The sequence below is a fragment of the Vombatus ursinus genome, unplaced genomic scaffold (genome assembly GCF_900497805.2).
Source record: "Vombatus ursinus unplaced genomic scaffold, bare-nosed wombat genome assembly UNPS02014807.1, whole genome shotgun sequence".
NCBI classification, from domain to species: domain Eukaryota; kingdom Metazoa; phylum Chordata; class Mammalia; order Diprotodontia; family Vombatidae; genus Vombatus; species Vombatus ursinus.
The window spans coordinates 4,979,187-5,006,754 of NW_020954585.1; the positions used below are offsets into that span (position 1 = coordinate 4,979,187).

The 27,568-nt window shown below is 37.7% G+C and overlaps 2 protein-coding genes across 8 annotated transcripts in view; one reads left to right on the plus strand and one right to left on the minus strand.

Annotated features, from left to right (window-relative positions):
- The window catches only part of LOC114052499 (transformation/transcription domain-associated protein), a 169,861-nt gene extending 152,818 nt beyond the window's left edge, over positions 1–17,043 (minus strand). For all 7 annotated transcript variants that reach the window (XM_027875152.1, XM_027875148.1, XM_027875153.1 and 4 more), the window contains exons 1-10: positions 16,961–17,043; positions 15,137–15,287; positions 14,677–14,726; positions 7,783–7,893; positions 4,505–4,609; positions 3,734–3,817; positions 3,279–3,335; positions 2,316–2,441; positions 1,456–1,533; positions 143–231 (exon numbers count right to left, since the gene is read on the minus strand). In XM_027875152.1, coding sequence (XP_027730953.1) covers positions 143–231; positions 1,456–1,533; positions 2,316–2,441; positions 3,279–3,335; positions 3,734–3,817; positions 4,505–4,609; positions 7,783–7,893; positions 14,677–14,726; positions 15,137–15,236 — 800 coding nt within the window. In that variant the 5' untranslated portion in view covers positions 15,237–15,287; positions 16,961–17,043. The remainder of the gene's footprint in view (positions 1–142; positions 232–1,455; positions 1,534–2,315; positions 2,442–3,278; positions 3,336–3,733; positions 3,818–4,504; positions 4,610–7,782; positions 7,894–14,676; positions 14,727–15,136; positions 15,288–16,960) is intronic.
- Positions 17,044–27,330: 10,287 nt separating this feature from the next.
- TMEM130 (transmembrane protein 130) overlaps positions 27,331–27,568 on the plus strand; it is a 51,683-nt gene continuing 51,445 nt past the window's right edge. Inside the window, exon 1 of the mRNA XM_027874396.1 lies at positions 27,331–27,421. Within this exon, the coding sequence (XP_027730197.1) occupies positions 27,331–27,421 (91 nt within the window). The remainder of the gene's footprint in view (positions 27,422–27,568) is intronic.

Below are 27,568 nucleotides of genomic sequence, written 5' to 3' on the forward strand. Positions count from 1 at the left end.
ATTTTTATGTTTACCAAATTTCTTTACAAACTTGTCTCAAGTTTCGAGTGTCCGTATACTTAATGTCAAAATGGAAGAGTATAATACTGTTCTTAGTTACCAGTGCAAACTCAAATATTTCATTATCCTAAACAAATCTCACCTGGCTTGGGCAGATACCTGAATTATAATAGTATTCATTATCAATGGCACAAATTCAGCAACCACATTGTGGATATTCAACTTGTAAAGCTAAAAACAACAAACAAATGTTAGACACCCAAGTTTTTAATTTTCTATCTTCTAGACTATATATTACAGAACTGCACAATCTCAAACTAGAATACCTCAGAAAGCACACCATTTATAAAATTAACATATGGTATTGTAGGTCAGGCCTAATTCAGGCCTGTATGGTGCTTCAGGTTCTGAAATGGAATGAAATGATATACTCACAGACCATCTAAGAGTAAACAAAAGCTATGTGGAAAGGATAGAAAAGATGTTCAGCAAGGAGATAGCACTGATTCAGTTGAGTGCCACTTCTCTGCCCATTTTCCTATCCACTCATGGGATGGCTTCTGTATTTAGGGCACCAAAAGACTATATTAATGGCCCCAGCCTTAGTCCACTGAGCCAACTGAGTCTCAAGCAGGGTTTCAATATCTTACAAGAAAAAAGTATCCTATGCCTATTTTCACATGCATAATTGATGTTATATGCTTGCCTTCTCAATGGGTGGGGGAGGAGCTGGAGAAAGAGAATTTGGAACTCAAAATTTAAAAATATGAATGTTAAAAATTAACAGAGAAATAGATCTAAAAAAGAAACACAAGAAAAAAACTATCCTAGTCTACATAATAAATACTGCTTCTACCATAGATGGCTACATGACACTAGTTCTGTCATATTTGAGATTTACTTTAACACAAATTCCAGGTCACCATAGTACTTATTATTTTTCCATGGTACCTAGTATTTTCAGTAAAATGGTACAAAGTAAAGGAAGGTAACTTGTCACCAGCACTCTACATATCCTTTATAGGATAAGGAAGTACCCTTAGCAGATGTGCTCAGCAACTTAAGTCTTTCCAGAATATCCTTCAAAATGGTTCTTTATAGTCCCTTCTGTATGTTCAAAGTGAGATTAATATAAGTTACATCCTGAGTTTTATTCAGTTATTCTCCCCATTCTTTCCCAGGACTCTATCCCTTACTCTCAAGCAAGATCTACCACTGAGTCCCCCAATCACACATACACACACTCACACTCTCTGTCCCCCCCTCCCCCCGCCAACTCTCCTTTTGATTCATATTCTGGATTTGTCTCCTAGATCCAAAACAAATCTGCTTCCTCAAGAAAGTTTAGATGGTCTCTAACATAATTTCCGGCTATAAGATTCAACAGTCACATATTCCTAGGCTAGATAAAATTTTAATTATTGAAATTAAGACCACAATATGCAAAACACATACCTGGTACATTAAAACAACAATTATGGGCAACTCAGCCAATACTTTCAAGGAAAGAGACCCTCTAGGAATTATAGAATGCTGCAAGACAAAAAACATTTGGAATCAGGTTATTATTTTGAAGCAAAAACACTTCAAATTGATGTAGTGATACTATCCAATAGTACAGTCAATTATTGACTACTTTTTGTTGAAAGGATTGTGAGCTATTATTAAAATGCAAAGTGTACCTACTAATCATTCTTACTGCTTACTTACTCACTGCTATTTTCAATGTAGCCTCTTAGTTTAAAGAAAGTTTGAGGATATTTACAGAAAGTGATTCCAATCCCCTAGAAAAATTCTTAATATATAAAGTCTTAATATCTAAAATTTTCTTAATTAAAAAAAGGAAGAATACCAGAATTATCAACATAATAAATCCAGTCAGAAATCTAAATTCACATAGTAAGTTTATTCAGAGAACTTCAAGGTATTTCTTTTAGTTTCCTATTTTATCCTCAAGGAGTATTAAAAGATTTTGCTAAATTATTCCACTGATATAGGTAAGGGATAGAATATATTATTTTAATTTTATGGATGAAACTGCTACACACCCAAGCAGCAAATGTAATATGCCTAGTCAAATTTAAGGACACAATTCTTTTGACCAATTCTTGTGCTTTGAAAAGATTAAGTCACATGTATATACTATCATATAAATCATTTTTCATTTCTTTTTATGAATGGCTTTCACTTTAAAGTGAACAGAAATATCAATAACAATGGTTACTGCTTTGGGTTGGGTTGGTGAGGAGGGCTGTGCAGAAATCCAATTTTACTCTTGAAGTACATATAAACCCAAAGGGGAAAAAAAAACTTACTGTTCTTGTCTCACTGTCATCACGTTCAGGATTTACTTTCACAGCAAGTGTTGTGATCATACCAACCATTTCTGGGGAAGGAACTGTGTTATCAGGGATTACTTGAGGATTCTCAAAGTAACGATTCTAGAGACAAAATAGAAATCAATTCTCATTTTTCTAAATCAAAACAGATTACCATTCCTCAATAAAATATATCTGAAATTCTATGCTATAAGATTATAAACAAAGCAAAGCAATTGCTGAAAGCAATCAATAAAATCTACATATTTTAAAGTACCTATTACAACAATGCTTATGAATTAAATGTGATATTTTCAAATACTCTCCAATAAAGATTATAGTTTTCTAGCTGCCCAAATTGGAATATATTAGAGTTTACTCTGTAAATGAGATTAAAAGAGCCAGAAGATAACTGAGAATCTCCCTCTACCCAGAACACAAAGCCATGTGAGTTTCTTGAATATTTCCTAGTTAATAATGAAATACAATGTAACTACATGCATAAGAAGATTCCAAGAACACAGTAGTTTCACATTTTATTACAACCCAAAAAATGTACTCTATGTATAGAAGCATCCAAAATTTGGTCTTAACAAATTTTTCCACTATCTTTATCCATATAGGCCATAAGTGATAATTACAGTAAAAGGGTAAGATTTTTATTTTAAAAGGGGTATAGAGAAAGAAATAATTTTTAATCTATTAAGGAATGACAGCAATCTAATTTGTATTTCAAAGTAAATACAATAATACGTTTAAGAGTAGCTATAGCACACTATGACAAACTTTGTAAATGATATAATTTAGAACAACTTGAATTTTAAGTTTTAACCAAGATTTTGAAAGATTAAAAATTCTTATGTAAATAGCTGCATGACAAGTAGAACTCCTGGACAGTGATATTCCATGCAGCAATGCCTCCCCTCTTTCCTTATGTAAAAACATGAATTCTAAACATACCACTACTTTTGGAAGCTCCTTGTATATCTGTTTCACAAAGTCCAAAAAATGATGAATCTAAAAACATTCATAACAAATAAAAAGATTTTTAGCATATAATTATTTTTAAATTTAAGTAATCTAATTAACTTTAATTAACTTTAATATGTAACTCTTGCAATCTTTTCAAACACATTTAACATGCTTAAAAATAAATATGCTTGTCTGTAAAGTTTCAGTAATTTAACTGCTTTAAAGTTAATATACTAGCACGTATTAAATTATTTCATATAACGCTCAAGACAACTCCTCTGCCAGAAATTCACAGAAATTTTCTTCCTTCCCTATACTTACATTATTTTCACTAAAAAGGAAGAACTGTTTCTCTCAAGTAAGCAGAGAAACATACATATAAGATTTCCCAAATTAGAACATTTTACAACTAACCCACAAATGCTCATAAAATAAAAACTTACTTCTTGTGTGATTGTTGGACGGAATTGTTTGTGCAGCTCAATAATTATTCTTAGACAAATAAGCACATTTTCTTCATTTTCAGTCTAAAAAATAAAAGATTTTTAAACTGAAGTTTATTTCACATAAGTTTTACTCCATTTCAAATCTAGAGACTGCAAAAAATATTTCCTAATAATCCCATCCCCAAAACATTTGACTTAATGTTTAATTGATAGAGCAAGGCACTGAGTTCTTACCAATGTTTGGATGCCCTTATTTAAATAAAGACTAACCATATACTGTCAGAGTGAATATATTCACTTTTAACTGAAATAAAATAATTCTGAGACTAGGAATTAAGATAAGTCAACACTTTTTAAAGCCTGATAGAAAAGATCCTGAAAATGGTGCCTGAAAAATTAAATTTAGATTCCACGAAACAATTCAAGACTCTGGGGCACACAATGGCTGCAGAAGATAGTAAATGGCTTTACCCTAAATGACAGGTAAAAATGAAAATCAAAGAGTAAACTGTATCCCCTTTATTTCTCAACCACAAGCTCTTCAAAGTAAGCCACTACAACTGTAAACTTCTACAGACTAAGAAGTAAGGTCTTAAAAGTTTTTGAAAGTTCTTTTCAGGATTTTCGCAATTATATTTTTTTCTAAAAGATTATATAGATCTGAACTTTCCACATAAATCATAATTATCTCCTTTCTTTAAAAAGAAGAAAATGTTAAGTCTTCATTAAACATGATTACACAAATAGAATTCTTTTTCACACAGTTACCTCCAGGAATCGAAACATCACAGACAAAACATTTTTGGTATGAGGACGAAGATGTTCATTTGTTGGTATTCTATGAATTATTTCAAGAACTAGTTTCCGCAATTGCTAAAGAGAAAGAAAAAAAATTGAATAGACTTAAAAAAAAAAATTCATTTGTAATAATCAATTAATAATTGAAACCTCATTCCCTTGGGGACATAGCCATTCTGGAAAAACCAGTGAACATTTAGACCTGTTATCCTTCTTACTTTAAATGGATGTATTTTAAAGCAGAATTGATGGGTTATTTTCTACATAGTCTAAAGACATGAACTACAAAATCACTATTTTAAGTATTTCTATTCGCTGATGTCTAAAGATAAATTAACAAGGCTACAATCTCTCTTTAAACATGATTTTTTTCACTAAGTAAAATTTCACAACCTATCCGCAGTTCAAAAAGGACAAACTATGGAAATGGTGGTACAGTGGAAAGACTATTACACCAGGAGTCAGAGAGCTTTAATTTTAGTCTCAATTCCTACTAGGCACCCATGAGCATGGCATTTCCCTGCCCTGGATCTTAGTTTCTAAATCAATGAAGATCCCCTCCTCACTCTGACATTCTGAGACCATGAATTTGTGATTCTTGATTTAGAATAACTGGCGGGAAGGTAGAGGGGTAGAGATGATATCTACATTTGCTATCCTACACATTTCTCCTCCTGTCCCCCATTCCTTCAAATAAGTGATCAAAGGCACTAGGAATAATCTTAATATAGAAAGGATAAGAATGGATCTAATCATGACATATATCAGGAACTATAAATTTCAGATTTTTAAAGCCATCTTAGATCAACATTTATTGGGTATCCCAAAATTTAAAAAGTAAAAGACATCAACATAATTGCTTTCATCCAGAGCACAGTAAAAACTTTACTTGAACTGTTTCACAAAATAACATTTCTACTATGTGATGACTCACACTTGACATAACTTAGGTGTATTATAACCAGTGACCAATCATTTACTAACCCATTCAAGGAACTCTGATTGAGTAGCTACTACATGCAAGGCACTGTGTTGGGCCAATGTTAGAAACTAAAAGGAAGGGATCACTTCTACTGAAGAGTTTAGTGGGGCAGAAAAGAACACTTTTTTTTGTGCAAACCATTTGCTTTTATTCTTTCTAGTATAAAAACCCCATGTTGTAGGTAGACCCTGTCCTGACAGGGTCTTGAGACCCAGGCCCAGTCAAGGCAGGAAGGGAAGGGTTCCTGCCACCCCCAATGGCTATATTGTGTCCCATTAGGATTCAGGGCCCTGAGGAAAAAACGAGTTGTTTCACCACCATAGCATGGTCACACTGCCAAAGGAAGTGTCATCTCAAAGGAAAAGAACAGGCAAAGGGGCATTTCCTTTACAACTAAATGGGCTAGGATGAGTAGAGGCATGCTTTGTTTTGGACCTGGCTGAGGCTGTAGGGCAAGCAAGTGAGAGGGCAGGGTCAGCAGCCTAGAGGGCCCAGGCTGGACAGCCCACCCCTCAATACAAGGAGTGGTCTACAAAGCAATACAGCAAAAGCAATCATGAGCTAAACAAACTACAATTTCAGTGCTTTGAAATAGTGAGTAAAAGGTTGGAGACAACACCTTGGGCAAAGTGAAAGAGAAGGCTTCATCGCTACCTGGAAGCCAATCACAGCTCACCAGGAATGTCTGAAGTTTAGACTCTAAACATTCGACACCACCGTGCATTCATCAGGTGGGAAGTGGCAAAGTGCCAAGCTTTCAGTAGCCTCAGATTAAGTGTAGCAGTGGTAAGACAGTAGGCCCTAGTCATCTAACAACTAGGACTGGGGTTGGTCTTCATTCCTCTTACTCTACAACAGCAAAAAAACAAATTAATTTCCTTGGCACTAGTTCTTTATACAGTCTGCATCCAGGGGACCAGTTCCTGATCTGGCCTATTTAGGGAAAAGAGAGCCAGGGACAGTGATGTCAGCAGACAAGAGCCAAGATAGGCAGTCCTAGGCACAGGAGAAAGGCAACAGCATTGGGTTAGGGCATTTTTTAAAATGGAGAGGAGGAGGAGAAACTGAGTTTGTGAACTAGAAGACAACACACTGGATTAGGGGTTAACGTCAAGTATGCTGACAGGTTTTTGTTAGTAGAAGAAAACACCATTAGCATATGCATTTAAAAACACAGAAACATGAGTCTGTGTTCTATAAGTTAAATGGTGTCTTTGCCACCAAGAGGTAGAAATAAAATAGTGTCCACAGTCACTGCTTCCTGGCAGCCTCTGGAAGTAAGGGAAACAAGCTGAAGCCAATGAAAATCAGAACCAACTAGCAGGTCTGAAATTCAGGGATCAAGTAAAAAGACCAGAAAAGAAGGAAAAAGGTACCCCAAACAAGACAAAGGTAAAAATAAAAAAAGTGATCTGCAGTTTATCAAAGGAGAAACCCTCCTCTCCTCTCCAAAATAGAAGAATCTGTCAGAAAGGAAAGAAAGTAGGGAAATAAATTTGTTTCCTTTCCCCTTCAGCTATGCAACAAAAAAGGGCATTTTAATCAGTAAAGCTTTCCTAAAAGTTTAATATCAACTATGTCTTGATAATGGTAGGATTTTGATAAATGAAGATTTTGGGAGGCTGGCAAGCAGTCAGACTTTCCTGGCACAGGAAAGAGCACAAGTAAAGCCATGGAGGTGGGAAAGACTAAGATGTGTTTGGGGAATAGCTAATGGTTCGATGTGGTTGAAGTAAAAGAGAATGGTGTGATTATAAGCCTGAAAGCTAGGCTGCAGCCAGACTGCAGAAGGCCTTGAACACCAAGAGCTAAAGAGTTAGGATTTTTTTCAGGTAGGCAAAGGTAAACTATGCAAGATATCTGAGTAAGGAAATTATTTGATCAGAATTATGCATGAAGATGAATCTGGCAATGCCTACGCATCATAGAGAGGAGAAATTAAAGCAAAGCCAACTTAGTTAAATTGTCCAGGTAAAGTCACAATAACAATTTAGTGAATGAGTAATTAAAGTTTAAAAAAAAAAAGGCAAAAAGGGAGGAGAAAAAAGACACATGCATTTACCAGAGCACTAGACAAATTATAACAAGAAATTCTATCAACTAAGTAATAATCTTTGACAAGGTTATCTTCAATACAGAAATTCTCACTGATTTTTAAGCTATACCATGAACTTTCTAGTTTGTATAGTCTTTTTACAAATGAGGTACTAGTATACAGTGTTTCTTCCCTTTTTTAACAGGATAACTGATATTTTAAAGAGATTACCTGTGCTGGTTTTTCTTGAAGAAACTGAACTTCTCCATCTTGTAGAAACGTAAGAAATCGAGGGATGATATGCTCTAGGAATGTAGAATACTGAGGGGATGATGTTACATTCTATTAAAAAAGAAAGAATAAAAAAAAAATTTTTAAATAAAAAAAAGAATGAAAGAAACATTTTTAACAGTGTTATTTTCATTTAAAAGTTTTAAAAAAATAACATATATGCTATTGAGGCTGCCGAGAAGCTATTTTCCAAAGTAACTACAAACATACACTTTGCTTAAAATGCTTTGCATAACAACTAAAATAAACGGACATTTATTAAATAAACTACAGTGTAGAAGGCACTGGTAGATGCTATAGATACAAATAAGTAAAATTACATTCCCTGACTCGAGCACCTCACATTGTGGGAAGGAGAGGACTAGGAAGAGAAGAGATTAAGACACAAATATATTTATTACATACTATATATTATTTATTATACTTAATAAAAGGCATAATACAATAGAAGCAGATGAGTGGAGAACAACGTTCCAGGAAAACTTCAGGGAGAGATCAATAAGGTTGGACCAAGGCCCCAATAACAGTGGAAAGATAGTTTAGAACAAGATTATGGAGGGTCTTAAAAGCTCAGCAAAGGAGTCTGTATTTTACGCTCGAAGCAATATCAAGCCATTAAACGTTGTAGAGCAGGGAATGCTTCAGAGCCTGAAGGTACGGAAGTTACCAGAAAGGAGGCATTCATTCAACAATTACAACAGTCTGTACAAGAGGAGTAATGGTGCTATGAGTGACAAAGAAGGGAAAGGACAGGCAGATGTTACGGGAAGTGCAGGTAGGATGAACAGGATTTAGCCCCTGATTAGATATGGGAGACGAGGGAATGAAAGAATCAAAGAGTACTCTGAGGTTTAGAGCCCTGGGTGACCTGAAGGAGAACAAAGCCATCAACAAAAAAAGAAGTTGGGAAGATTATGCATATTTAGAGTTGAAGGAAGGAAGAGGATGAGTTCAATTTTAGATAGATTGGAATGAGGTGCTAGCTGAATATCCAAGAGAAGTGGTAGTGAAGCTAAAAAGAGATTAACCATTGATTTGTCATTAAAGAAGCCATTTACACAGAGGTGACAAAGCAATTTTAAATATAATAAAATGATAGTTAAAATCTAATTCAAGAGACTTAACAACAACCTTCATTTCAAGCACACTAAAATTATGTGAGTTTCTCCTAAAATTAAACCCCATACCAAATTTTAAAACAATAACCCCATACAAAAAAAAGTAACAGTAAAGCATAATTAATATTAATAAACTCTTTCATCATCTATTGACACAACTATTTTGCAAAGCAATTTGGAATTCTGCCAAGAAAATGACTAAAACATCCATATTCTTTAATTCAGATTCTACTGCTGGGCACGTATATACTCCATGGAGATCAATGGCAAAAGGAAATGCCCCACTTACACTAAATATTTATAGCAGCATTTTTCAAGTAGCAAAGAACTAAAAAAAAGCCAATGCCCATCAACTAGAAAATAGATAAACGTATTGTAGCACGTGAAGGAAATGAAATATTACTGTGCAGTTAACAGGGGAAAAAAATACATAATAACTATAGTGTAAATGGAAAGAAAAACAAAGCAAATGAAACTGAATGCTGCCAAAGTACATAAAGACCAAAATTAACCCCAAAGAAGAGACATGAAAAGGCAATCTCCCACAGACATCTTTAAAGAAGATGTCTATAAATATGGACAACATATAATGTAACATTTTCCATCTATTTGCTGATTTTGCTAAACTGGCTGGGAGATAGGAAAAAGAGATTATAGGAGGAAATCAAGGCGATTTAAAAACAAAAGATGAACAAAAATCTATTTTTTTAAAAATTCCACTACTAGACACCTCCTCTGACTCCTCTGCAGAGGTGGAAAGTCCACAGGTGTGGGAACATTGCATATATTTTCAGTTTTTCAAAGTAACAATAGGTTACTTTTTCTTCTTTAAAAAAAATAGTCCTTTTTTATATGGGATAGAAAGAGGAAGAGGAGGGATACCAGGACAGTAAGAGATGTAAAAACACAAGATATCAATAAAAAAATTTCGAATGTCATCATTTAAAATTCTAAGTTCTAGTAGTATACTCAAGCTGTAGCATATTCAAGGACAGGATTATATTCTGTTATCCCATAATAATTTTAACTCATCATTTTGATAGATGTGAATTTTTCATACAATTTAAAACTGGAAGGTCTGTTTTGTTCTAAATTATTAAATGAGTAAAAAGAGCATCAAATTCTGCCCCAAATTTTAAACACATTTAAGTAGACAAGGAACTGAAATTCTCAAACTCCCAGTACTATTCTTCATCATCACTGCCACTTATGTCCTGTGCAACTCTGGGCAATTTACTGAGACTCAAATTTCCTAATGGTGTGAGAAGGTGACTTTCCTGCTTTAACTTTATGACAATGTGCTCTTTCTTCTAAATACTGGGGCTTGGGGGGAGTGGAGATTACTACTGTATAAAGCACCCATTACATTTTCTGAAGCTGTGTGTCTCAAAGAAGAAGTGATGAGTGGGTCAGGAACTAAGAACAAAGACAACAGGCAAACAGACACCTGAGTACTAGACTGGCTACAGTGTCACTTAATATTAAAAGACCCAGAAGAAGTTTATGGGAGAACATGGACAACCCACTAAAGATGATAGAGATTATACTACTAATTTATACTACTGAAGGGTGTAGCCACCTTGTTGAGATAACCGATCTATTGTTCTAAAATATAAAGCTTCCGCTGATAAGTCATTCTAACTTCTTAGTTCTTTTGAAGAGTTACTTTTGTGAACCTGCTTAAAAACCCATTATTATGGGTCTTAGAAAATTCAACAGCATTATTTTGCAAAATTCCAGGTATCTTGCCATAATAAATGTTTGCCTATTTGACACTTTCATTCAGCCACAAATTTGAAAATTCAACAAATATGTGTCAGTTACTCATGTGCTGTTCTAGGGCACTGCCCTTAAGAAGCTTAAGTTCTGTTAGAGGACTGGACAGCATGTACCCCCAAATAAGAAAACACAAGGTAATATAAAAGAATTCTAAGAAGAGTGCTATTAACTGAGAGGACCAGTTATTAAGACCTTGTGTAGGAGAGGATCTGAGCTGGGCTTTACAGGAAGCTTGGGATTCTACCACAAGGAGGTGGGAATGGACTTTGAAGACCACTCATATGAAGGCTGGAGATGGAATGTCAGGTACAGGGAACAGCTAACAAGCCAATGTGTCTGGGAAGTACAGTTGTGTAAAAGAGGAAGTAATATGGAAAGTAATGGAAAAGTAATATAAAAAGTATGGAAAAGGAAGTACGGAAAAGTAGGTGAGAGTCACATTGTGAAGAGTCTCAGGAGTTTATTTACATGTTACCCTAGAGGTGACAAGAAGTCACCTCTTTTTTCTTGGGGGGAGGGGGAGGAGGGAGAAGGTTGTTAAATGATGGGATCTGTATTTTAGGAATACCAATTTGATAGCTATATGGATGTACTGAAGAGCAGAGAAACTGAAAACAGTATACTACTTGGAAGTGTTCTGCAGATGAAATTAAGGGTCTAAATGAGGGTGGCTGCCATATGACTAGACAGAAGGATAAGGAAGAGAAAGATGTTTTGGAGGTAGAATTAATAAGACTCAATAAATAATTAGACACTGGCATTGAGAGAGAAAAGAATCAAAGATTACTCCCAGGTTATAATACTGAGTAACTGGAAGGACTGGGGATGTCATCAACTAATTGGGAAAGTTTGGTGGAGAATCAGGTTTGGACAGAAATCAGTAGTTATGGACAAGGCGAATTTGATATGCCCTGGGAAATAATAAGGTGATAGAATACAATTAAGACTGGTATTCAGGAGACAGAGAAAAGCTATATAAATATGTTTGGGGATCTGCAAGGAGATAATAACTGAACCCAAGACAGCTACTGAGATCAGCAAAGGAGATAATGGAGAGACAAAAGGATGAAGGCGGTACAGAGCCATGGAGGGATACCTTCAAGTGGTTTGGCCTGCTGTGGGGCAGGAGACTGGTAGAACCAGAGAGGTTTGAGCTAAGCCCCCATAATCCCACAATATCAGCCAGGACTGTTGCAAGCAAGGAATCTGTGGTACACAGACTTGAGTTAATATCAGTTAACTCTGTCCCCAAATGAACTGACCTGGAACCCAGCTGAGGGCCCTTTGGGCAAGAAAATAAAACACTTTTCCTGCTCCCATACTGCTTCTTACCTTCATGGCAGTCGTTTTTGTTTTTAATCTTCCTGAACTATTTCTACCTGAGTGAAATGGAATGTATTTTTGGTGCGAGGACTATTTATTTAAACCTCTGGGCTCTGAATGATCTATTGAACCAAATAAGAATAGTGACCAGAATACAGAGAATGAAGATCCATCAAACGAGACAAAGAAGTCAGATACATAGAAAGAGAATCAAAAGATAACAGTATCCCAGAAGCCAAGGGAGGAAAAAGAGTGCTCAGCAGTCTCAAATACTGTATCAGGTAGAATGACAATTGAGAAAAGGTCACCAAATTGCTTGCTGAGTGACTTAACAGTTAAGAGATTACTGGTAACTTTTCAGAGGGTATCTTCAATTAAGTAACGGAGCCATACAGAAACCAGGTGAAGATGAGGAAAATGGAGGCAGTAAGTGTAGACAACCCTTACTAGTAGTTTGGTTGTGAGAGAAAAAAGATATAAGCCAAAAGGTTAAGAAGACAGCAGTAAAGCAAAAGGTTTTTTTTGAAGATGAATGAGAGAAATGGTTACATTTGTAGGCAGCACAGAAGGAATCGGGGAAGAGAGACTGAAGATGAGAAAAAGAGAAGGAAAGAATGAGGAGACAAGCTCCTTCAGAAGACAGGAGAGGATGGTATTAATGGCATAAATAGAGAAATTGGCTAAGGCCAGGAGAAGGGTCACCTCTTTGATCATCAGAGACTGGAAACAATGGAAGAGAATGGGGGGGGGGGGGGGAGATAAGAGTAGCATGAAGATGGATTTTGAAATATAAGATGGGAGAAAAAAATGGATGGCTGAAATCTGTAAACACAAACTTGTGGCTATATATCTAAGCATCACAGGGTTTTCCAGTTCAACTGAAGCTAGCAAGCTGCTGAAAATTCTTGATTGTTTACTAAACTCTAATCTAGAGTTTTCTCCATTACCATGAAAAATGGAAACACAATCATTGGAACATAAGCTGAATCTAACAACAGGAGGGCAGTATTACAAACATGAGGTTTTGAATTGAATCCTGATGGTAACTGTTAAAAAAAAAATCTCACTCATTTAAAAATGAAAGGATCATAGAATGCTAGATTTAGAGCTAGAAATAACCTTAGAAAACATCGAGTACAACCCCTAATTTTACAGATGAATAAAGTGAGATGCAAAAAGATTTTTCAACTTTCCCAAGCTAACATAACGGTGATGACTGGCAGATCTAGGTCTAGAATCCAAGTGCTCCAATCCAGCACTCTTTCAAATGCACCACACTGAAACCCCTCAATATATTATTGGGAAAAAATAAGCAAAAAGATAGTGATGATTACAGATCCTAAGCAAGAACTTAACACAACTAGAAATTTATAACTTGTTTGCATTTTTATTTTAAAACAATATATCACAAGCTATAAAAAGTAAAATACATTCACCACAATTCAGCAATTACTAAGCACTTACTACATGCCAAGCACTGTGATAAACAATAGAAATACAACAAAAACAAAACAACTCCAACCTCAAGACTATATTCCACAACAGCATATACATAGGTATGTAACTACCTAGGAGGTAGCTAGGCAGCAAGAGATAAGTGCTAGACCTGGAGTCAGGAAGACTTGAGTTCCAATGCTGCCTCAGACAATTACTAGCTGTGAGGCTCTAGTCAAGTCACTTAAATCCTAAGCTTCAGTTTCACCACTTATAAAATGGGGATAATAATAGAACTTACCTGCCAGAGCTGTTGTAAGGATAAAATGAGATGACTGTAAAGTGCTTTGCAAACCTTAAAGCACCACATAAATGTAGCTATTATGAACATTGATAATGCCACCATTAATTATTAATAAATGCAAATTACATAGAAACGAACTTTAAAAGAGACTATTAATTAGAGGACTGGGAGAAGCTTTGTGTAGGAAGTGACACCTGAGCTGGGCTTTGAAGGAAGCTAGAAATTCTAAGAGACAGAAGTACACTGCAAACCTCTGCAAAGGCTCAAAATCAAGAGATGAAAGTTCAGGTATGGGGGAATAGTTAGCAGGCCAGTTTCACTGAAATACAGAACGTAGGAAGAAGAGTAACAAACCAAGAGTGGAAAGGTAGGCAGCAGTCATTATGGGAGGCTTTAAACACCAGGCTGAGGATTTCATTATTTTATCCTAGAGACAACAGGGAGCCACTCAGGATTTTTGAGTAGGAAGATGATATGGTCAAATTTGTATTTTAGGAATATAAATTTGCCAGTGTGGAGGATGGATTGGAGAAAAGAGAGGACCAGCAGCAGGGAGATCAATAAGGAGGCTACTACAGCAGTCTACACAAGAGGTGATGAATATGACTAAAGGCATTTTGAGCGGAGGAAAAAGGAACAGATGTGAAACATGTTATGGAAGTAGAAATGTCAAAACCTGGCAAAGATGTGGATAGAGGAAATGATGACAAGAGTCATGGATAATCCCATAAATAGAGAGTGAATAGAATGGATAGTGAATAGAAAGTAAGGCCCTGAACATATCACCAAATACATTTCTAAACAAATTAAAAAGGAAGCCAAAACTAAGAGAACTTTGACATAGGTTCAAAATAGAAGCAAAGTTTTAACACATACCTCAAAATTTTCACTAACTTCTTGCATCATTTTCAGTTTTGTTTCATCCGCTGTAAAAAGTGGAATATACTCAAGTTGTTGACATTTTTTTTTAAAAAATCCTACAACTGTAAGATTTACTGTGAAAGAGAAGCAATCAGATCTTATCAGTTTAAATATCATGGCCCTCTATAAAAAGGCATATAACTAGGTCCCTATCACCATTCATACCCAGTCATACATCCAGGCACAAGTGCGCGCACACATGCAATCATTCATATACAGACACAAACATTTGCCTCTTTAGGGCTCCAACCAATAATATCCATCATTTTGCTTCCCTACAAAAAGGGGAAAGGAAATGTAAAGTGAGCTTTAATGCCATCATTTATCTCACTGTGCACATCAATTTAATAACGAAGCAAATAAGTCATATTATGATGTTTCCTAAAATGGCAATGGGGAAAAAAAATCAACTTACGTGTATTTACATCTGTAAGAGCAGCCACAAACTGAAGGTATTTTTTCATCAGAGTGGTTTGGTCAACCACTGTGGCCCCGGGTGTTGCAACAAATGCCATTTTTCTTTTGAGTTACTTTGTGTTTCTTAGAAGAATGGAGTCAGGGCCAACCTATTTTTACAAAAAGGAACAGATTATCTCAGTTTTCCAGGGCATATGCCTATAAACATCCTAAAGCTTAATTCTGAACAAGTTTATTTCAAAAATTTCTGCTTATAAACCCCAATACAAAGCCATTTAATCCATTATTTTTTAAATTTTTTAACCTAAATTCTCACATTCTGCTACCCTTTAAACATAAGCAACACGCGGCGGTTTTCTTCAATGTCCACACTTCAACTTTAAATGAAAGGCGAAAACTTTAGAGAAACATCTTCTAAACTGTAAAACTCATTCACCGAAATCGGTAAATTTTCAGGCCCCTCTCTTGTCTTTTCAGTCAGAATGCATGTGCACTTACAGAGAAAAGAGAAAAGGGGTTCTTCGACTCACTCCCCCCTGGAACCCTAAACTCTCACTCAGCAATGATGGGGACAATGTCACTTGTGTGGATCCATGCCGGTACCAGAGACACAACGGAAGGGGCTCCCCAGGATCACAGAAGTCCACAGCCCCCAAACACAGCAATGTTATTTTTAAAAAGCCCCCAAAAGCAGGTTGATATCAGAGGCCCCCAGGGCCTGCAATCTATTTAAATAAAGCTGGTGAGGTAGTAAGAGACTCGTCAGCGGATGGATTACTGGTTTCCAGGAGTGCCTGGCTTCTGCGGCGGCCCGAAGAGCTTCTCCCCTTTTTCCTACCGACCCTCCCCTGCCCTTCCCCCCTTCATCTCCCAGACTGCGGGGGAGGGGGGGGCCCGCGAACTCCTAGAGAAGGGGGGCGGAAATCTGAGGTAGGCGGACCTCTGGGTACCCACTTCCGGGTAGCTTCCACACATATACACACACGCCCCTCCCGGAAAACCTCCCAGCATCCTCCATTCCAGGCCCCTCCTCCCCCCCCCAAGGCCCCGAGTCAGCCCCAGACCCTCGGACAGGACTCCGTAACATAGACCCCTCGCCCCGCCCCCTGCAAGACAACGCCTGCGAGATCGCCTCCGCGCCGGGTGGTGGCGCTGCCGCCGCTAACCTACTCTCTCTCTCTCTCTCTCTCTCTCTCTCTCTCTCTCTCTCTCTAGACCGCGGGCTAAAGGACCAAAGCTTCACGCCAGGAGGCGAGGATAGGAATCAAGACGCCTCCCCCTCTCCCACTGGGCCCTTCCACAACGTTGGAGGAGGCGGGGCAGGGTGTCACCTTTTCCCAGTCCCAACCCCGACCCCAAACGCTCCTCGGGTTCCCTTCTTTGTTGCAATACAGGAGGGTTCGCCGTTGCCCTGGCCGGGTGCTACGGTGCCCGCACAGGGTCAATTCCAAAAGCCGCCTCGGCCTTTCCCTCGTTTCGCGTCCCCCCCCCACCACCTTTACCCTAACTAGGAGTAATATGGAAGTGTAAAGCCTCAGAATGAAACCCCTGGCCTGGTCTCGGCCGAAAAGAAAAGGAAGTGGGGGAAAGAGCTCTCGTGCGGTGCCCCAGGACCCTTCTGTCCCACCGTCACCCTCAACTACGTCCGGGGATAGAAAGGCCTCCTGGCTCCCATGCACCGGGGCTCCAGACGGCCTCGCCCGCGCACGCGCTTACCCCGGCTGGCCACAGAAAGCCCCCTCCACCTCCACCCCCGGGAAGCACACTCCCTCCCCCACACCCCCCGCCGGGGAACGTTCGGACGGAACGTTTGCTAACTCACCCCGAGAGGCTGCAGCTCTTCCTGCAGCAAGAAGGCCCATGGCTCCCGGAGCAAAGCTGCCGCCCTGCGGAGTCCCCGCCCCCGCTTAAAGCGACAGACTCTCCCCCTGTGCTGCCCAGCACGCTGGGCAGCCAATCAAAAATTTTGTGCCCAGATGCAGCACCAGTCAGGTGTCACCTACGGGGAACTGGGTGCGGCCTGGTCCGAAGCTGGGGGGGAAAAAGTACCCTCAAGGTAATAGACATCCACAGCGAGGAGTGAAAGGGTGACTAGACCAAAAAGCGTAAACACAGGCTCATCCCTTTAAATGCAAGCACTCTGGCTGTAGGGCTGGGACTAAAAGTAATCATTGCAATACTTTAGCAATTGTGTCCTGCCCACAAGTACTAAGTATCTTGTTGGCTGTTTGTTTCACCCTTCCAAGAACAGAGCAGCGTTGCTAATAGATAATTTATGAGTCGGTTGCATTTCCTCCCCTTAATCTTTCCAGCTTATTTTCTCACCCCAGGTGGGAGTAGGTGGTAACAAACCAAAAGTGTGTGCATAGGACTGGAGACTCAGATTTGGGAGGCCTGAAAGATCTTTCACTTTGGATTAAGTTATTTTGTTCTGTCCTGTCTGACTCTTTGTAACCCCATGGACCATAGCCAGGTCCTTCTGTCCTCCACTATCTCCCAAGTCTGTCCAACCTCATTATTTCTATCTCATCCTCTGCCATTCCCTTCTTTTGCCTTAAATCTTTCCCAACATAAGGGTCTTTTTCAATGAGTCACATCTTCTCATTATATGTTTTCTTTTCAGCTTCAGTATTTGACCTTCCAGTGAATAACCTGAATTAATTTCTTAAAATATTGACTGATTTGAACTCCCTGCTGTCCAAGAGACTTTAAAAAATCTTCTCCAGTACCGCAATTCTAAAACCTCTATTCTGCAGCATTCAGCTTTCCTGATGGTCCCAGCTCTCACAGCCATACATTGCTACTGGAAAAACCATAGCTTTAACTATAGAGACTTTTGTCTCAAGGTGATGTCTCTGCTTTTTAGTATGCTGTCCAAATTTGCCATAGTTTTCCTTCCAAAGAGCAAATGTCTTTTAATTTCATGGCTGCAGTCTCTATCTGCAGCGATTTTAAGCCCAAGAATATACAATTTGACATTGCTTCCATTCTTTCTCCCTCTATTTGCCAGAAAGTGATGGGAACAGTTGCCAAGATCTTAGTTTTTTTGATGTTAAGCTTCAAGGGACCTTTTACCCTCCCCTCTTTCACTCTCATCAAGAGGCTTTTAATGCCTCTTTACTTTCTGCCATCAGAGTGGTATTGTCTGCATATCTAAGATTGTTTATATTTCTCTGGGCAATCTTAATTGCAGCTTTTGATTCATCCAGCCTGGCATTTTGCATGATGTACTCTGCATGTAAGTTAAATAAATAAGGTGTCAATATACAGCCTTGTCTACTCGTTTCCCAATCTTAAACCAATCAGTTATTCCATGTCCATTCTAACTGCTGCTTTTTGGCCTGCATTCAGGTTCCTCAGGAGACAAGTAAGATGATCTGGTATTCCCATCACTTTGAGGACTTGCCATATTTTATTGTGATCTACACAATCACAGCGTAGTATAGTCAATGAAGCAGAAGTCAGTGTTTTTCTGGAACTCTTTCTTTCTCCATAATTCAGCAGATGTTGGCACTTTGGTCTGTAGTTCTTTGCCTCTTTGAAAACCAACCTGCTCTTCTGGAAATTCTCAGTTCTCATATTCCTGAAGCCTATTTTGTGTAATTTTGAGCATTGCCTTGCTGGCATGTGAAATGAGTACAGTTGTTGAATAATTTGAACTTTCCTTGGCATTGCCCTTCTTTCAGATTGGGATATAAATTGATATTTTCTAATCCATAGATCACTGTTAAGTTTTCCAAATTTACTGGCATATTGAGAGCAGTGCTTTAACACCGTGATCTTTTAGGATTTTCAATAGCTCAGCTGGAATTCCATCACCTTCACTAGATTTATTATTATCAATGCTTCCTAAGACCCATTTGACTTCTCCAAAATGTCTGACTCTAGATCAGTAATCACACCATCTTGGTTATTAGTGATGTTAAGATCTTTCTTGTATAGTTCTTTTGTGTATTCTGGCTATCTCTTCTTAATCTCTTCTGCTTCTGTTAAATCCCTGTCATTTTTTTGTCTTTTATCATGCCTATTTTTGCATAAAACTCTTCCTTGATATCTCTGATTTTCTTGAAGAGATCTCCTTGTCTTTTCCATTCTGTTGTTTTCTTCTATTTCTTTGCATGTCTTATTAAGAAAGCCTCCTTATCTCTCTTTGCTGTTCTCTGGAATTCTGCATTCAGTTGGGTATATCTTTCCCTTTCTCCTTTACCTTTTGCCTTCTTTCTTTCCTCAGCTATTTGTAAAGCCTCATCAGACAGCCATTTTGCTTTCTTACTTTTCTTTTTTCTTTGGAATATTTTTTTTTTTGCCTCCTGTATAGTATTGAGAACCTCTGTTCACTTCCACTTCGTATTCATACATATACTGTCTGATGGTTTTCCCTGCTTGCTTCAATTTGTCTGAATTTTGCAATGAGAAGCTCGTGATCTGAGCCGCAGTCAGCTCCAGGTCTTATTTTAACCAACTGCATAGAGCTTCTCCACCTTTGGCTGCAAAGTATATAATCAATTTGATTTCTATATTGACCATCTAGTGATATCCATGTGTAGAATTGCCTTTTGGGCTGTTGAAAAAGAATGTTATGACCAATGAGTTATCTTAACAAAACTCTATTAGTCTTTGCCTTGCTTCATTTTGTACTCCAAGGCCAAACTTGCCTGTTATTCTAATTATCTTTTGATTTTCTACTTTAGCATTCCAATCCCCTATGATGAATATGACATCTTTTTTTGGTGTTATTTCCAGAAGATATTGTAGATCTTCAGAGAACCGATGAACTTTGACCTCCTCAGCAACAGTGTTGTATTACTGTGGAATTGGGTGGTTTGCCTTGGATTTGAACAGATATCATTCAGTTATTTTTGAGATTATACCCCACTACTGTTTTTTTCACCCTTTTATTTACTATAAGGTCTACTCCATTTCTTCTAAGGGATTCTTGCCCACCGTAGTATATGTATTGATCATCTGAATTAAATTCACCGATTTCCATCCATTTAAGTTCACTGACACTCAAGATGTTGATGTATAATCTTTCCACCTCCTTTTTGACCACATCCAGCTTACCTTGGTTCATAGATCTTTTATTCCAGGTTCCAATTGCAATAGTGATCTTTACAGCACAGGACTTTCCTTTCATCACCAGACACACCCATAGCTAAGCTTCCTTTTAGCTTTGGCCCAGCTGCTTCAATAGCACTGGAGCTACTTATGGTTGTTCTCTCCCCTTCCCCGGTGGCATGTTGGACACGTTCTGACCTGAGGGGCTCATTTTCCAGTGTCATGTCTTTCATCATTTTAATATTGTCCTCGGGGTTTTCTTGGCAAAGATACTGGAGTGCTTTGCCATTTCCTCCTCCAATGGGTCAGAAATCTCCACTATGACCTGTCCATCTCGAGTAACCCAGCACAGCGCAACTCATAGTTTCACTGAGCTATACAAACCCCTCCACCATGAAAAGGCAGTGATCCAGGAGGAGATTTGTATTAAGAAATTCAACCAAATGTATAATTTCCTCTGTTCCCAATTTTAGACAAACATCCATGTTTCTGGGGCTATCCTCCTTAATTTGTTTCATTGCATTTTGACAATTGCAAAAGCATTTGGAAATCACTGGAGTCCAACCCAGAACTAAATTAGAGGATTGTTCACCAGGTCTATTGTAATACCCTTTACAATAATTAGCTAATTTTAAGCCTAGAAAGCAATATAATCCCTCTTCTCTCCCCCTTGACCTCCCCTCCCCAGTTTGGTTTTGTTTTCTTTGGCTTTAGAGAGTTTATTTTAGATGAAACATTCTTAATTCAGGTAAAGTCACTCCCAGTTAGGAAATATTCCTAGACAGAACTTGGGTTCTCTGCCTAACTTTACATTATTATAGAAAAAAACATATACATATATATAAAATTACATATATAATGTGTAAAATACATACATGTCCTTATGTAAGACAGCATATGTGTATGTGTATATATACATATATAATCACATATAAATATACATCTGTATGTATGTGTACATATGTCATTGTTGCTGTTTTCAGTTGTGTCTGACTCTTTGTGACCCCATTTGGGGTTTTCCTGGCAAAGATACTAGAGTAGTTTGCCATTTCCTTCTGTAGCTTATTTTACAGATGATGAAACTAAGCCAAACAGGGGTAAGTGACTTGCCCAGGGTCACACAGTTAGTAAATGTCTGAAGCCAAATTTGAATTCCAGTCTTCCTGTCTCCAGGCCTGGTGCTCTATCTACTGGGTCACCTCACCACCCATATATGTTCATATATATGTATATGTACATATATACAGGGACAAGAGTATTATATAGCTAAAAGCACTGCAGAGCCACAAATGAGTGAATGAACAAGTGGATAAATGAAAAGATGTTATTAAACACTTACTATCTGCTGAGCAAAGTACTAACCATTGAGGATACAAAGGCAAAAGCTGGACTGTCTCTAATGATGATGGGTGGAGGGGAAAGGACAATACATAGAGGAGCGTTGTGATCAGTATTTTGGTTTAGAAAATTATAGGAAAGGTCAGCTGAAACCTTGGGAAGTGTACTGACTCATCCTTTCCAACAACAATGACAGAGTTGATTTGATTATGGAAAATTGGAAAATTTTCCAGAATTGGAAAATGAGTGTGAGAAGGGCCAGAAGAGAAGTCATGGTAAAAGAGTGCCAGCTAAGTGGCCAGTGAGGAAATGACCAAAAAGTCAAATGAAGCATGCCAGGGGCCTCCTGGGTATTGAGGTCCATGGGAAGCACTCAAAAATGAGGAGAGTGGGGACCCCAGAGGAGAACAAAAGATAAAAGACTTACAAGTTGCTTGGACAATGTAAAGCAGTCCCATGAAGGGTTTTGTCTTTTAAGTGTTTTCATAATTTTTGTGTTGGGCATGCAATTTAAAAAATTAGAAAAAAATCCCCAATTAAACACCAAATTGGAAATTTTGGAAGTCAAAAGGAAGAATAATAAAATTGAAACTAAGAAAACTATTGAACTAATAAATAAAACTAGGAGCTGGGTTTATGAAAAAAATAGATAAACCATTGACTAATTTGATTTAAAAAAAAGAAAACCAAATTATGAGTATCAAGAATGAAAATGGTGAATTCACCACCAGTGAAGAGAAAATTAAAGCAATTATTAGGAGCTATTTTGCTCAATTATATGCTAATAAATCTGACAATCTAAGTGAAATAGATGAGTACTTACAAAAATATAAATTGCCCAAATTAACAGAAGAAACGCAGTATTTAAATAAACCCATCTTAGAAAAAGAAATTGAACAAGTCATCAATGAAATATGTAATAAAAAATCACCAGGGCCAAATGGATTCATAAGTGAATTCTACTTAACATTTAAAGAACAATTAATTCCAATACTACATAAACTATTTGCAAAAATAGGCAAAGAAAGAGTCCTACCAAACTCCTTTTATAACACAAATATAGCACTGATACCTAAACCAGGAAGAGTGAAAACAGAGAAAGAAAACTATAAAAACAAAAAAGAAAAGAAAACTATAAACCAATTTCCCTAATGAATATTGATGCAAAAATTTAAATAAAATAGCAAGGAGATTACTATATCGCAAGGATCATGTACTATGACCCAGTGGGATTTATACCAGGAATGTAGAACTGGTTCAATATTAGGAAAACTATCAGCATAATTGACCATATCAATAATAACACCAACAGAAACCATATGATTATCTCAATAGATGCAGAAAAAGCTTTTGACAAAATACAACCCTCATTCCTATTAAAAACACTAGAGAATATAAGAATAAATGGAGCTTTCCTTGAAATGATAAGTAGTATCTATCTAAAATCATCAGCAAGGGGGCAGCTAAGTGACACAGTGGATAGAGCACCAGCCCTGGAGTCAGGAGGGACCTGAGTTCAAATCCAGCCTCAGATACATAACACTAGCTGTGTGACTCAGGGCAAGTCACTTAACCCCAATTGCCTCACAAAAATAAAATAAAATTATCACCAAGCATTATATGTAATGAGGATAATCTTTCCCAGTAAGATGAGGAGTGAAGCAAGGATGCCCATTATCACCACTATTATTTAATATTGTAGTAGAAATGTTAGCTATACCAATAAGAGAAAAAAAAAGAAATTGAAGAAATTAGAATAGGTAATGAGGAAACAAAACTATCACTCTTTGCAGATGATATGATGGTACACTTGAAGAATCCTAGAGAATCAACTAAAAAACCACTTGAAATAATTAACAACTTTAGCAAAGTTGCAGAATAGAAAATAAACCCATATAAATTGTCATCTTTTCTATATATTACCAACAAAGCCCAGCACAAGAGATAAAATGAGAAATTCTGTTTAAAATGACTGTAGACAATATAAGATACTTGGCAGTCTACCAATTTGCCCAAAAGTCAATCAAACTGTGCATAGCAATATCGCAACTAGGTCTGTATCCCAAAGAAAATTTTTTTTTAAAAAAAGTGGGGAGGAACCTATGTGTACAAAAATATTCATATCATACATAGTATCTCTTTTTGTGGTAGCAAAGAATTAGAAATTGAGGGGATGCCCATTAAGGGGAATTGCTGAACAAGTTATGGTATACTATTGCTATGGAATACCATTGTGCTATAAGAAATGATGAGCAGACTGATTTCAGGAAAATCTGGAAAGACTTTGCAAGAACTGATGCAGTGAAATGAGCAGAACCAAGAAAACATTGTACATAGTAACAACAATATTGTATGATGATCAGCTGTGAATGACTTAGTTATTCTTAGCCATATAATGATCCTAGACAATTCCAAAGTACTCATGATGAAAAATCCTATCCAAATTCAGAGAAAGAATGCAGATTGAAACATACTATTTTTCATGTTTTTTTTCTTTTGTTCTGTTTCTTCTCTCACAACATGAAATGGAATCATGTTCTACATAATTGAACATTTATAACCTATTTCAAATTGCTTACAGTCTTAGGGAAGGTGCAGGTGAGGGAGGGAGGGAGAAAATTTAAAACTCAAAAAAAATTTTTTGATGAATGTTAAAGTTTGTCTTGACATGTAATTGGGAAAAACAAATATTTTTTCAGAGTTCAATTATTTATTTGCTGTATTAAAAGAGATAATTAGTCAAAAAGACCAAAGCCCATGTCATCATCTGATTCCTCTGATTCCTTTCTCAATTTCCTTTCTTCTCTTCACCAGGGCAGCACCAGCATTAGGGATAGCAACCCCCAGTAGTAGCAACACCAGATGCTGGGGCAACTCCACCAACTCCTACATTGCAGATGAGACTTCCAATATCAGTGTTGGCTAAGTCCTTTACAAATAAATTAGTATAGAAAGGTTCAACATTTACACCTGCTGCTTTAATGAGGGCATTGATTTTATCTTTCATGACCATGACTTCATCATCATGTAGGATGGGGGCTTAGTAGATGCAGGCAAGCTTGGAGACAGGGGCCATTTCTGGGGCTGCCTGACCTGGTGCTAGCCGCCAGTTGAATTGAGCCTCAGCCTCACCCCAACATGGCTTTAAGTATCTATCATATACTTGATATCTACTACTTTTTGCATTGAGTACCCTTTCTATTCATCCCTTTCAGGAGAGATAGTTGTCATGAACCATACCTAAGCTTTGTTTAAAAGATTTCCCATAGATCTGTGGGGTGCAGGTAAGACAAATAAGTCAAAGAGTTCAAGAAAAAAACCCAATAAACCTAATTTCCACTCTTTGGGATCAGGCTTCCCCAAGACTGAACTGGATTCTGGAAGTGGAATTTTCTTGAACCCCAGGGTATAAGATAAAAAATGTTTTAAAAGCAGTTCAACAAAACTAACAACTCTCCTATCATGTCTGATATTCATGGCCAACACTTCTGAATTGAAGAGATACATTTTCTCAGTTCTCCTCAGCTAATGTAGGGTATTATAATTATATATCATTTAATTTCTTTTTGTTGTTCATTCTGTTTGCATTGTTGTAGCTACTGTGTACACTGTTTTCCTAGTCATCCTTTCTTCACTATTTGGCATGGTGGAGAGAGCACTGGGCCTGGAGTCAGGAAATTTTGTTGTTCAGTTGTTCAGTCATGTTCAACTCTTTGTGACCCCATGGACCGTAGCATGTCAGGCCCTTTTATTCTCTACTACTTTGCGAAGTCTGTCCAAGTTCATGTTCATTGTTTCCATGACACTATCCATCTCACCCTCTGCTGTCCCCTTTTTCTTTTGCCTTCAAACTTTACCAACATCAGGGTCCTTTCAATGAGTTCCATCCAAATCTGGCCTTAGACACTGACCAGCAAGTCACTTAATCTCTATTTGCCTCAACTATAAAATGGGGATAATAATAGCACCTGCCTCCCAGGTTGCTGTGAGGATCAAATGAGATAATATTAGCATAGTGCCTGGCACATATAGGTGCTTAATAAATGCTTGTTTTCTTCCATGCTTCTCTGAATTCCTTACAGTTTGATACATTTTAGAAGGCTTTGCAAAAAGGATTCAAGCACATTCCACCACCATCACCCCAATATGGTTAAACCAGAAAGCTTAACCAAAACACTCCATTGCCCTAGCAAATTAGAGGCACTTCAGGTTTTATTTTATGACCATGTAACTACTGAATTACATACATAAAGCAGTATGGAATCCTGAAGCAGAACAACTGCAGAGTCAAGAAGACCTAGTCAAGACCTGACTCTGGCATATAGTAGCTGTGTGATTTCAGCAACCCAGGCCAGTTCTCTAAGAGAATAAAGATAAGTGTTAATCTACATGAGCTGAAAGAGTTCCTTCACTGGAAATTCCCACTACCAATGAAATCACAAGTCTGGTACCCATGCACGTGCACATACATTCCTTCTGAATTATCAACATGCTACCTTTCGTGATGCTCATCTCTAAAAACAATTCTACTCTTTCTACCTACTATACTGTATTTGGAGTCAAATGACCTGTGTTGAATCCAACCTTTGCCTCTCCCTACCTGAGTGACATTGGTCAAATCACTTTACTTCTCTATTTTACTACTTTTCTCCTTAATATAAAATGGTTAGATTAGACCAGAGGCTGTTCCATTTTTTTTTTAATGTCATTCCACTTTGACAGTTTGGTGTATTTGATGGATCCCTTCTTAGAATGTTTTTAAATGTATAAAATACATAGTATTACAAAGGAAATCAATTTATATTAAAATGTAGATAGGAAGGCTTTAATCAAGTACAATCTATCAGAAGTCATAGACCCTTTTGGCAATCTGGTGTAGTTTATGCACCTTTCTCAGACAGTTTTTAAATGCATAAAATTAAATAATAATGATATCTAACACTTCCATAGCACTTACTAGGTGCCAGGCATTGTACTAAGTGCTTTATAGTTATTATCATTTGATTCTCACAACAACCCATTTTATAAATTAAGAAACCAAGACAAACAGAACTTGACTTGCCCAGGGTCACATAACTAGTATGGGAAATCAGACTTGAACTCAGGTCTTTCTGACTCTGGATTACAAAGGAAACCAACTATATTAAAACTCAAACAGGAAGACTTCAATCATGTTTCATCTAGTAGCAGGTCTAATAACTACAGTAATTTCTAAGGAGTGATAAGCATGGTCAATATTTTGTAATATCTGCAACAACTATGTGATATGAAAATATATGTGAATGTTAGTGGTGGCAAAGTCACATGTACTCCTTATACAACTGTGACTTGTTGCCTACATTTATAATGAAAAGAAATGCTAAATTTTAATTAGAGGTTATTGAAAATTAAGATGATGTCATTTTTCACCCATCCAAGTTCACAGTCTGTGGACCCCAGGTTAAGAACCCCCTAAATTAGGCAATATCTAAGGTCCCTCCCAAATTTAAATCCTTTGATGTAATGACTTGCTATTCTAGGTGTTTCCAGTTTTTAGAAGATCGCTCCTCCCTTTTCCCCTTACCCCCAATTAGAAATGGCTGGTGGAGGAGGGGAGATTCCCACTAAAGTAGGACAAGTGGAATGCTGGTAGAGAGCTGGAAGCATTTAGTGGCCTCAGGTGGGCTGTAGGTGGCAGTATCAGCATCAGCATCAGCATCATCAGTCGAAGGTGATAAAGCCTGGTTCTCAGAGCTGAAGGGGCAGTAGAGGCGGTAGGTTTGCATTGTCAGATCCTGCCGCCGACCAGAGTACGGAATGCAGATGGCTCTAGCGGCGCTCGTCACCTTGAGCCGAAACCTCGTGGTCGTTTGCTTCCTCCTTGTGTCCCAAGCCAGGTCATCGGCAGGTAAGCTTGGTTATGATCTCCCTGCAGTCCACCGAGTTGTGCCGGTTAAAATAATGTCATTCTTCTGGATTGCTGAGCAGAAAATGCTGTTGGCATTTAAATGCCCACAGTCTCCCTTATAACACTGATCTTTTTTCTCCCGTCTTG